General features: G+C 37.7%; 4 protein-coding genes and 1 non-coding gene across 10 annotated transcripts; 1 reads left to right on the top strand and 4 right to left on the bottom strand.

The window, feature by feature from the left end:
- Positions 1-46: 46 nt before the first annotated feature.
- On the bottom strand, positions 47-3,953 carry LOC105686158 (ionotropic receptor 21a). 4 transcript variants are annotated; one of them, XM_048652062.1, is made up of 9 exons: positions 3,694-3,953; positions 2,686-3,459; positions 2,396-2,573; positions 2,173-2,321; positions 1,784-2,092; positions 1,314-1,703; positions 875-1,243; positions 403-790; positions 47-341 (listed from the first exon to the last, which is right to left on the bottom strand). In XM_048652062.1, the coding sequence occupies exons 2-9, from the start codon at positions 2,874-2,876 to the stop codon at positions 69-71; spliced, it is 2,247 nt and encodes a 748-aa protein (XP_048508019.1). In that variant the 5' UTR covers positions 2,877-3,459; positions 3,694-3,953; the 3' UTR covers positions 47-68. The 4 variants fall into 4 exon arrangements, with proteins under 4 accessions (XP_048508019.1, XP_048508018.1, XP_048508020.1 ...); XM_048652061.1 differs by having other exon boundaries at positions 2,686-3,434; XM_048652063.1 differs by lacking the exon at positions 3,694-3,953 and having other exon boundaries at positions 403-551; positions 618-790; positions 2,686-2,876.
- Positions 3,954-4,345: 392 nt separating this feature from the next.
- On the bottom strand, positions 4,346-5,610 carry LOC105686553 (ER membrane protein complex subunit 4). 2 transcript variants are annotated; one of them, XM_012401487.2, is made up of 4 exons: positions 5,469-5,610; positions 5,080-5,168; positions 4,692-4,963; positions 4,346-4,619 (listed from the first exon to the last, which is right to left on the bottom strand). In XM_012401487.2, the coding sequence occupies exons 2-4, from the start codon at positions 5,136-5,138 to the stop codon at positions 4,423-4,425; spliced, it is 528 nt and encodes a 175-aa protein (XP_012256910.1). In that variant the 5' UTR covers positions 5,139-5,168; positions 5,469-5,610; the 3' UTR covers positions 4,346-4,422. The 2 variants fall into 2 exon arrangements, with proteins under 2 accessions (XP_012256910.1, XP_048508053.1); XM_048652096.1 differs by lacking the exon at positions 5,469-5,610 and adding an exon at positions 5,275-5,445.
- On the top strand, positions 5,535-7,105 carry LOC105686551 (activating signal cointegrator 1 complex subunit 1). Of its 2 annotated transcripts, none has more exons than XM_012401483.3 (6): positions 5,535-5,770; positions 5,847-5,956; positions 6,063-6,378; positions 6,453-6,616; positions 6,692-6,822; positions 6,899-7,105. In XM_012401483.3, exons 1-6 carry the CDS (start codon positions 5,535-5,537, stop codon positions 7,010-7,012), a joined length of 1,071 nt encoding a protein of 356 aa, XP_012256906.2. In that variant the 3' UTR covers positions 7,013-7,105. The 2 variants fall into 2 exon arrangements, with proteins under 2 accessions (XP_012256906.2, XP_048508040.1); XM_048652083.1 differs by having other exon boundaries at positions 5,629-5,770; positions 5,830-5,956.
- Positions 7,106-7,203: 98 nt separating this feature from the next.
- Positions 7,204-9,819, bottom strand: LOC105686550 (la protein homolog). The gene is made up of 7 exons (XM_012401482.3): positions 9,451-9,819; positions 8,932-9,285; positions 8,713-8,855; positions 8,421-8,505; positions 8,075-8,335; positions 7,840-7,978; positions 7,204-7,630 (listed from the first exon to the last, which is right to left on the bottom strand). The coding sequence occupies exons 1-7, from the start codon at positions 9,589-9,591 to the stop codon at positions 7,536-7,538; spliced, it is 1,218 nt and encodes a 405-aa protein (XP_012256905.2). The 5' UTR covers positions 9,592-9,819; the 3' UTR covers positions 7,204-7,535.
- Positions 7,700-7,781, bottom strand: LOC112694983. Its single transcript, XR_003150286.1, has one exon. It is a non-coding gene; the product is annotated as a small nucleolar RNA U6-53/MBII-28 (small nucleolar RNA).
- Positions 9,820-9,876: the final 57 nt, after the last annotated feature.

Here is a 9,876-nt window from a genome sequence, read left to right as displayed (position 1 = left end):
TTGATCAAACTGTGCCTGTTTGTTATGAAAAATTGTAAAAGGAAAATTTTTAACATTGAAATTTACATTTATTTATACTGTTTGTAGTATACATCCAAATGGTACTTATCGAAATTTGGATCGCGTTCAACAATATATTTCCAGTGAAAAAGTTCACCTGCTAGTGCAAGAAAGCTAGCTGTGTAACCAACAGAAAGAGCAACCAATGCTCCATAGAGCTTACGAAGGTCTATTAATCCCTTTGAAGAACTGCTTTCCTGGGGTCGTTCCGCATTAACCGTCCACTGCATTGAATCACTCAACCATTTTTGCACTAGACCGGTTTCAGTGACACGTCGTATCTGATGAGAAAAAAAATCAATGTAAATAATAAATTGTGGGCCTATTTCAGTAGATTCTCACCACAACATCTACGCGTTGCTTCAGCGGCGAATTTCTATCGAGCCCCAACGAAATAGGCATATGAATAGCACACTCTGACATTATATGTAGGTTTCGGTCAGCAATTATGGTCTCATGGTATCTAGTTGCATTCCACTTCTGAGCTGCTTCTACAATTTGTCGTTTTGCACGAGCATGACGGAGGAAATATTTGTTTTCATAATAAGCAAATTTACCAGCAGCAACCTGAGCAATGGCTTGGTCATCGTCTTTGATTATTTCAAATTTGTTTCCAATTTTCTGAGAGTCTCCATCTAATGAGGCCAAAAAAAAATTTTTCATTTCCTCACTCCAGCCGCCAACAGCAATTTGGCTGCTTGCCAATTGACTTAGAGTATCTATTGTCACTCTGAAACCATATTTGAAGAATTGAATTGTTATGTTATTTAATTCCGCATTTACTTCTCTGGTCGCTCGTCAGCTCAACTTTTACCTGCTCAAAGGATTAGCAAGTATAGCGGTCATGCTAGCACGATATGCTACTGCAACTAGTATACTGTAAAGCCACCACCATCCTATGAATACACGGAGTGCCCAAGCATCTGGGAGTCGTGGTAGTGAAACAGAGAGTAGAGTTCCATATGTATAGAGCATACTGTTTTGCAGTTCTGTAAATAAATACACACTTCCTACCGAGTCGTCTGCGCTGCTATTTTTTTTCAAAATTTTCACCGAATTTTCATTTTGAATAATTGCCTTTTTTTTGTATAAACTTATTGTTTTTTTATAACAGTGCGCAAATCGGTACAGAATAAATCCTCCTAAGAAGAGAGTAGACAAGACAGCAAGCCACATGTAAGCCCTGGGAATAATAGAGAAATCTTAAACTCTAATGATGTTAGATAGTATTTTAATTGCTTAGTGAAACGAACTTGAAAGGCATGATAAGGATCTTCCAAGAATTGTCGGTCAATGACTCAGGTGTGAGAAAGGTGAGACATTCGGTGTTGTATGGGGTTGATAAGTCGAACAATTCCAAGTGTTGTGCAGTGTAGTAAAGATCTCCAAGAAACAACGCTGTCTTGCCAGAGACTGCTTCCCCAAACAAACCGGTATAGCTTTCGTTCTCTCCAGCAGCCCCCCATTTCTCATTCTCCAAGTTAGGCGGAATGTAAAGTGAAGGATGAAAGTTCATTGCCTTAGCAAGGATTCTCATTAACTCAAACTCTATACCAAATGGAGCTGAATCATCTGCTAAGCGTTCTTGGAAAAGTGGCTTTACATATTCCGTAATCGCTGGAATGTGTGGAAATATAGCTACCCTAAACAAAAATAATTCCGCTGTAGTATTAAACGTTATTTCAACAATAAACAAGATGGTTGACAATCAAGATTCACAAACCTGAGCGATTGATAGAAGAGGTTTTTAGTTTTATCAGGATAAAGATCGTTTTTGTATCGCAGCCTGCCACGATACCAAGTATCTACGTACTGTGGTTCTAGATCACCTTCACTTGGATATGGGAATGGCACGGTATTGAAATCGAACCACTCAAGAGGGTCCTTCTCTCCAGGACGTTGTATTGCAGAATTGTAACGACGAATGAAAATCACGTTCACTATTCTATTCCATATGTAGTTTAATGTTGAATTAAATATTCGATCATCGTGAAGTACTATAAAGTCTCCTCGAGTATTGATCAGACGTTCCCTTGTCGAATGAAAAATCAATTTGAAACTTGAATGAAGATTCTTCAACTGCAACTGACCATTTTTACATCAAATGCTTACTTTTCTCCGTATTGAAGTAATCGAGATACCTGCAGTCCGTTTGTGTTCAATATTACATAGGCATTGCAATCAGTTGCTCTGCTAGCCCTGAGAATTTCATCGTGACGACGTTTTGGTGGAAAAAAGTCATCGTTTTCTCTAAGAGTCACCTGACGTGAGGACACACGTTTTTTTTTTTTTTTGATATAAATACATGATCAAGGCATTGCACATCCAACCATACCATGTATGTTGATACATAGCTGAACCGTTTGTTCCAATTGAGATTCAAAATTTGATGATAGTATGTGTCAACAATGAAAGTCATGCAACTATGACGAAGCAGGATTCCCTTAGCAACTGCATCAACTACAGCCATCAGAGGCTTTCCTTCTTCCACCATCTGTTCACGTGACAAATAGCTGAGAAAAAAACCAATTAACGAAATAGGTCACACCGCATGATTCGACTTTAATTTACTTGAAACTGCAATCACTCAATTTTGCTCATCTACTAATCAATTCCTATGTCTACCTCGCATTGAACACAGGAGTGCAATATGCCAAGATTAGTATGGCGAGCATGATACCATGAGCAAAAAACTTAAAGTTGGACAGCAATCTTGGAGAGGAATACGCTAAACTCTGAATGGTCATTTCGTTCACTAGAGCCAGACATCTTGTTGGCATTTCTATGTAATAAATAATCAATAGTCCTATTAGCATACAAATTGGATGCAACCTAAATTATGCAAACATAATCACAAGTTCAAAAGTGATCAGCCCTTGGCCCATTGAGGTTGAGAAACAAGCAGAAAATAACTAGGCTAGTTGAATCAAAGTTCAGCTCAGTTTCATTTGCGAATAGTATGCCCAATGAATAACAATGCAGAGTGACAGAGATTGGGTGCATGTTTATTGATGAAAGTCAAATAATCTATTTATGATTCTGAATATTTACAACTCCTTCATTTATGCTACATATGATGTACGTACAAAGATTGTTGACTTTCTTTAAACCAGACTTTTCTCTCTCCCTATTTATATATTTATATGTATATATATTTGTGAAGTCGGTCTTTTGAAGTCATTTCAATGCAATTGTTGACGTGATCCAGAATGTACCTCATCAATGTATGAATTGTTTTTTGGCTTCCAATTTTCCTTTAGAATATTGCTTGTCTATAGTATCCTGCGCTCCGGATCCCTTGGGAATCTCTTCAGAAGAAATCTTTTGGTTGAGGAATTGTGACATCCCTGTGCAGAACATTGGACCATGATTATCTGAAATCATTTTTGGTTCAACAACCTGCAGCAAACAACGATCTGCGAATCTTGGGCTATATCAACACGTGACGTGAGAATAACTATTTGACACGAAGCGGATTTAAAAAACTGACATATCAGTGATCCCAAAGCATAAACAAAGGTTAAGAGACGTGAACTGCCAATGGAATTACACGCATTATCTATTTCAAAGCTTCGATCAATAGGTACTATTTGCATAATTAATAATAATCGGTTCAATACAGGTCCAGCTTACCTAAACTATTGACAGATAAAGCTTCGCAATACTGAACGCGCCTCTGGTTATTGTTAGCAAAGGCACGTGCGCACAGCAGCCGAGTTTACAGTGATTTTAAGTCAAAAGTCAACTCAGAGTGCTGAGATCACCGGACGCGGTGAAGTGTAAATAAATTCGTGACGAAAAACTAATCCCCAATCCATAAGATTAGAACCGGATTTCGGAGTTTCACGGCAAGATGTTCAAATTCTTGGTAAATTAAGGCAAATAATAACTTGTTTAAAATTCCTGCGATGATAACCTTAAAACCCTAAATTACAGGTAACCTTGGGGATTGGAGTGTACGCAGGAATTTATATAAGTCAGAATTACGAGGTGAAGTTTTGCTCAAACACCATTCTTAGTAACTATGTCCCATTAGATTTGTTCACACTGTTTTATTCTTCAGGTACCCCGAGTGGACGAACCTGGAAAATTACTAGAAAAATTGAAGGCTTTTGCTGATGAATACAAGAAGGATAAATGATGGCTATTTATGTCTATGGTACAAGCAGTGATATATCAGCTGTGCTATCTCAAAAAATGAAATTTCGTACTTGTATCAGGCTGCAGATCTCATAGAGCTGTTATTGCCACCTCATGTTTTAATCGGAATGAATAAAGAGAAGGGTTTGGTTGAATAATAATGTAATGATTTTTTTTTCACAAAATCTTAGGCTTGTAATAACAATTAGACACATCAAATAATTATGCATATATAAGTCCTCCTCCGCAATATTCAACTCTGGTTTGTGGCTCAACGAACGCTAGCCAATCCGAGGCATGTGTTGGTAGAAGTCCCATGGACTGGCACTTGTAAAGCGCAAGAGCAACGTTTACTAGCTGTCCAAGGAAAAAAACAAATTTTTGTCCGAAGGCGTGTGTTCCTTCTATCACCTTGAAAGCTGGAAGTAATGAAAACTTAGGCTTACGACAAAAGTGAGAATGAGGAAAGGTAATCGACTGTAATTACTCACTTTGCTGGAGTGTGAAGAGTGCTTTAATCGGTCTTATGATGAGCATACCGACCATCATTATGGGGAATATCGAAATAGAGTTTCCAGCCATATACATTATGAAGAGATTCATCGGAACTTGCTTCAGAGGCCCTAATGCCAGATCCCATGATTTTTTGATTATCAAATGATTAGAGTCAGACTCTCTAAGAGACTCTGTGCTGTGCGCGAGAGCCACTGACGGATTGTACCCTGGAGGTGTTGCCACATCTAAAATTCTCTCCTGTTTGTTTCTGCGTGAACAGAAAAGGGTCTCATTGACATTCAGGTAATTTTAATTCATTCTGCACGAAGTTGTTGCTACACAGCACACATAAAATAGGATTGCTTAAAAGACTTTTTCACTCACTTGTGAGCAAAGTCTAAAGACCACTTGAGCTTCCTTGCATTTTGCTTTGACGTTGCCATCCTGATACACTATCCAATGGTACGAATCGACTAAAATGTAAATATGTGTCAAGAAAGTAACAATTTAAACTTAGCCGAGGAGTCCGTAGGTTAGAAAGTCAAAATCAGCCTCTACTATTTTATAAGTTCTTTTTACTATTATTTTGTTCTTCACTTCGCGTCAATCCGCTGATAAATTCCAATTACGATGTGGCAATAAACCTTCGGATATAAATTATACGGCCTCAGTGACAATTTTTTCCAAAACCAGCCTTTCCGGATCACAGGTGTTGTAAATGGTTGTAAGGGCGATTATTTTTCTGAATGGCTATACCAATGGGCTATACTCACGGCTGTCTAGAATGCCGATGTTAATGTCAGTCATAACGTTGAGTGTAGATAGGATCCCACGATTTTATGGTCATGAGTAACGATAATATCTTGAATCCTGAATTAGTGTGGATTGATGGAAGGTGTTACAGATTTAACGAAAGTAGTGCTTGGTCAAAGGAGCGTGGTACAGCCACTTATCAAGAAGAATCCACGTATCTAGAAAATGATTATGATAGTGGTGACGATGAACCTAGTCTTCAAAAAATTGACATAGAAGCTACGGATGGGGGAAATTTTAAACATAGCTTCTATTGTCCTAAGTTTGTTATTATTTATGTAAAATAATTTTAATGATCATGGTATTTCACACCTCCAGTAGTAGTGATTTTCTTTCAGGCAGTTCTTTGCTTTTCTCGTTGGACCCAAAGGTTTAACACGTAAGAAGCTAGAGATGGAGACATCAACGTCGATTCAAATCCCAAGGTTGGGTCAAGATGGAGACATTGGTATAGATACTTCTTTCGACGATAATTATTTCCAGTGGAATCATAATAAATTTAATTCGTTTGTAAAATAAATTCATTTGAGAATGCAATCGTTTATTCGTTACAGTTCTGATTGGACAGAGTCGAAAGAAAATTAAATCTGCACGTTATAAAATCGATGACTTCATCAGACCATTAAGGACTAAGTTACGTATTACCCACTTCTTATCCATACCTGCTAATGGAGAAGATGTGCGCAGTCGATTTGAAAAATTCAAAGAATCTGTGCTGAAATCAGACATGCCTATGCAGGGTGTTGAAGAATCGATATTCCAGAATCCACATAAACTGCATTTAACCCTTGGGGTACTATGGTTGCTTGATGACAGTGAGAAAGAGAAAGCCGTCAGAGCTCTTGAACATTGCAACGAAAATATTATCAAGTACATACATCATCTTTCTGAATAACAAGTGATGAGCAAATGAGCTTTAGTAATAAATAAACTTTACATTCTAGACCTATTATTCTCAAAAACGGGCCGATATTACTAACTATCAGAGGTGTTGATTACATGAATGACGACCCAGCAAACGTTGCTGTATTGTACGGCAAAGTACATAGTAACAATGACGTCTTGCAAAGCATAGCAAATGAAATTGTGAACTACTTTGTCGAAATCGGTAAGAACTCTATCCACTGTAAGTTAGAGTTATAGTTAAATTTTGAGTACGATTCTCAATTATGCATTTTCCTAGGTCTTGCTAAACTAGAGATTCAAAAAAAAGTAAAATTACATATGACATTGATGAATACAAAATTTAAAAACGATGAGAATCAAGCATCTTCTAAAAGACGGGATAAGTTTGACGCAAGAAATATACTAGAGGTTAGTCGCAAAAACGCAAAAGACAAAATAGGCAGATACATTCTTCTGTTGATGTTCTAATGTGTTTTATTCACAGGCTCATAAAGACACAAAATTTGGAGAATTTATTTGGGACAGCATTCATATATCCCAGTTCCGTACTGTCGCTAGCGATGGGTTTTATGATCACGTGGGCAAAATCATGATATGAAATTGTCTCGTGGAATGTAAACTCTGACGTGTTTCTCGGGGACACCGAACCTGGTTTACCATATTATAAGTTTATAAATATATTTTGATTACTTTTATTCGTAACCTTTTATGAACTACACAGCAGGCTCAAAGATTCCTGGGGCTCAAAGGGATAGGCACTGACTGAATGGTGAGAAATAAGTAACTATATAAGAAACATAAGCCAACGTTTAATAGTAGTCTGTCAAATAATAATACATATAATAACCACACGGCGATTATTTCTTAAGAAGATTGAAAAAGCGCATTAGAAACGCGTTGAACTCAAATATACGACGCAGTCTTTTATAACAATAGTTCATCTCCAAGGTACTCAAAGGCGTCTGGCGATTTAAAAAATATAGTAGCATCATATATAGCCAATAATAAGTAGTAATGTAATTGTCTTATTATTGTAATTTGTTATTAGATATATTTGTCATCTGATATTTTACGACTCCTCTCATAGACCTTTTGATAAACTTCCATGTTGAAACAAGAACTTAGTCAGTGGTGGCAAGTCTTTTAGCCGGCGGCCCTTTTCTATCCCTATTTGGACTGCTACGTCTTTTACGCCCTCCTCTATATCCGCCACGCCCTGAAAATTGAGCACAACTCACTGCTTCATATTCTGGACAGCGAAATTAGATTCATTCTCATAAAGCAATATTATCAGGGATTTGAGACATTTCCAACTCATCGAGGTCCTAAAGATCCCTCGGTATTAGCATGGCAAGTCATCATTTAAACTACTTTGTAAAGTTCAAGTAGACACTGAAAGATTTGAAAGATTTTAATGATCCCTACCTCCTTTCCTTCCCCCGCGTTTCCCTTTGTTATATTTCTGTCGTAAATTTGCCATTTCCTCTTTTGCTTTTGCCAGGTATTTGTCCTCTTCCTCTCCTTCCAAAACTCTACAGGTAACTTCTTTGCCACCAATCAATAGCTATGGAACACAGATAAATACCCGATGGGACATGTTATCCTAATGAACCTTCCCTACAAAAATTTATCTCGGCTTCTCAATGTATTAGTTGCTTACCTTTCCACCTTCTATTTTTTCAAAAACAGGAGCAGCAGCATTGTCTCCTTGAAGACGTGCCCAGCCTTCCACATCGCCTTTTTTGAAATCTACAAAGGCAACTCGGCCCTCTAAAGCTCCAAGACGCTCTTTGATATCCTCTCGTGTAGTTTCCTCAGAGAGACCTGCTAGGTGAATTACAGAGCCTTTTGGTAAGCCCTTGTCGTCCTTTTCTTTCTCCCCATCATCTGCATCTTCTTCACACTCAGCTTCCTCTACATCCTACGAACATTCGTAAAATAAATTTAACATTGAAAAATGTTGGAGTCTTTTTCAGTTATAGAAATAGAAACTTCGAAATACAAACCTTGTCTGCTTTTTTCCCTGTCTTTTCCGACTTTTTCTGTCTCCGCTCTTCTTTTTCTTTTGTCTTCAATATGAAGTAGTCTGATCTATATTGGAGCAAAATGAACTAGTTTGATCAAAGAAAGATAAAAGCTCTATGTAAGTTCAACCGACAAAAAATACAAGTCAGAACATTGGCCTACAATTCATGAAAATCTTATTTAAGTAGACTTCTCAGCATTAGCATGACAAAGTCATCATTCAATATAAATTTATCATAAACATTAGAGATTTGAAAAGAATTAGTTACTTACGACCATTTTCTGATCAATTCTGTTTCCTCATATTTGACAGACTCCTTCTCCATGAAACTTTTAGCAAGTTCAAGAGTCTTGAACTGTGCAAAAACTGAACCCTTGAATTGGAGTTTCTTTTCCTTGTCCATGTACTTACGCATCTGTAATTAACAAGTTTCAAAGTAGTTGTAACTCTTGAGATAATTTTGAAATATTTGCCAGAGCCATTTTCCTTACAACGATATTTTCAACTGGACCATAAGATTCAAAGAATTTTTTGAGTTTTTCTATGTTGGTATCGGTCAGTGGAAATCCTTTAACATATGCAGTCCTTTCTTCTTGAGCTTTTCTGTAAGCTTCATCAAATACCGGTAATGGATGACTAGGGGAGCGCCGTAGTTTTTTCTTGTCCTCTGAAACCTCCATCAAATCACTGCTGGCTAATGCTTTTAAGATAACTTTGGGATCTGTTGACATTGCTGTGAGCATCTTGAACTTCAGCAAAACTGACATAGGGATCCATCCCTCGTCAAGTTTTACCTGTTCTATCAAGAATTTGTCACGTTGCATGTTTACATCACCAAAGTAGAACTGAAATAGAATTAATCAATAGTAAAAGAGGATTGAATAGTTCCTTAATATCGAGACTCGTTGAGTCAGGGTCCATCAGTCCATATCAGATCCGCGAATTAGATACGTCAAAAGAATCGGAGGATTATAAAAAGTGTAGAATATCAATCAAAGTGTCCACTTCACCTCGATCTGGTTTTTAATCCGGACTAAAAGCTCCGGATCTGGTTCGTTAGCCGTTGGTGTTTGTGCCGGGTTTTCTTTAACCTCACTTTCCGGAGCGTCGGCCTTCTCTTCTACCTTCGCGGCGTCTTTACCGTTCTCCATTTTGTTGTCGATTGATATAGGTACGACGTATTTAATAGTGCTTTGATATTTGATACTTTTGAATGATCCAACTGCCCGATTATAAAATGGGTGTACAACTTTCGCGATCTATCGTAGAAGCACGTGTAAAAATCCGCTTCTTGACGACGTGCGACAAACGTGCAGCGGGAAAGAGGTAGAAATGAAAGAGTCGGAAATGAGCTACAAATGAGTTGTTGACGGCGCCTGTTCTCAGTCCAAGAAGGTCATTAGGTATATATGTATGTATAGAGATCAGTGGGAAAA

Source organism: Athalia rosae, chromosome 3, assembly GCF_917208135.1.
Source record: "Athalia rosae chromosome 3, iyAthRosa1.1, whole genome shotgun sequence".
In the NCBI taxonomy this organism is placed as follows: Eukaryota; Metazoa; Arthropoda; class Insecta; order Hymenoptera; family Athaliidae; genus Athalia; species Athalia rosae.
This window is presented reverse-complemented; position numbering and strand designations above follow the sequence as displayed.

Bases quoted from the DNA above. Each gene is read 5' to 3' on its own strand.
- LOC105686158 (XM_048652062.1), bottom strand. From the start codon at position 2,876: ATGCTAATAGGACTATTGATTATTTATTACATAGAAATGCCAACAAGA. The intron at 1,244-1,313 runs GTTCGTTTCACT...TATTATTCCCAG, and splicing joins ATCCTTATCATGCCTTTCAA to GGCTTACATGTGGCTTGCTG. The intron at 342-402 runs GTGAGAATCTAC...TTTTCTCATCAG, and splicing joins AGCAACGCGTAGATGTTGTG to ATACGACGTGTCACTGAAAC.
- LOC105686553 (XM_012401487.2), bottom strand. From the start codon at position 5,138: ATGGCAACGTCAAAGCAAAATGCAAGGAAGCTCAAGTGGTCTTTAGAC. The intron at 4,964-5,079 runs GTGAGTGAAAAA...CTGTTCACGCAG, and splicing joins TCTTTAGACTTTGCTCACAA to AAACAAACAGGAGAGAATTT. The intron at 4,620-4,691 runs GTGAGTAATTAC...CATTACTTCCAG, and splicing joins ACTCTTCACACTCCAGCAAA to CTTTCAAGGTGATAGAAGGA.
- LOC105686551 (XM_012401483.3), top strand. From the start codon at position 5,535: ATGGTCATGAGTAACGATAATATCTTGAATCCTGAATTAGTGTGGATT. The intron at 5,771-5,846 runs GTTTGTTATTAT...ATTTTCTTTCAG, and splicing joins CATAGCTTCTATTGTCCTAA to GCAGTTCTTTGCTTTTCTCG. The intron at 6,823-6,898 runs GTTAGTCGCAAA...TTTTATTCACAG, and splicing joins ACGCAAGAAATATACTAGAG to GCTCATAAAGACACAAAATT.
- LOC105686550 (XM_012401482.3), bottom strand. From the start codon at position 9,591: ATGGAGAACGGTAAAGACGCCGCGAAGGTAGAAGAGAAGGCCGACGCT. The intron at 8,856-8,931 runs GTAAGGAAAATG...TGTTAATTACAG, and splicing joins GTCCAGTTGAAAATATCGTT to ATGCGTAAGTACATGGACAA. The intron at 7,631-7,839 runs GTAGGGATCATT...CTCAATTTTCAG, and splicing joins ACGCGGGGGAAGGAAAGGAG to GGCGTGGCGGATATAGAGGA.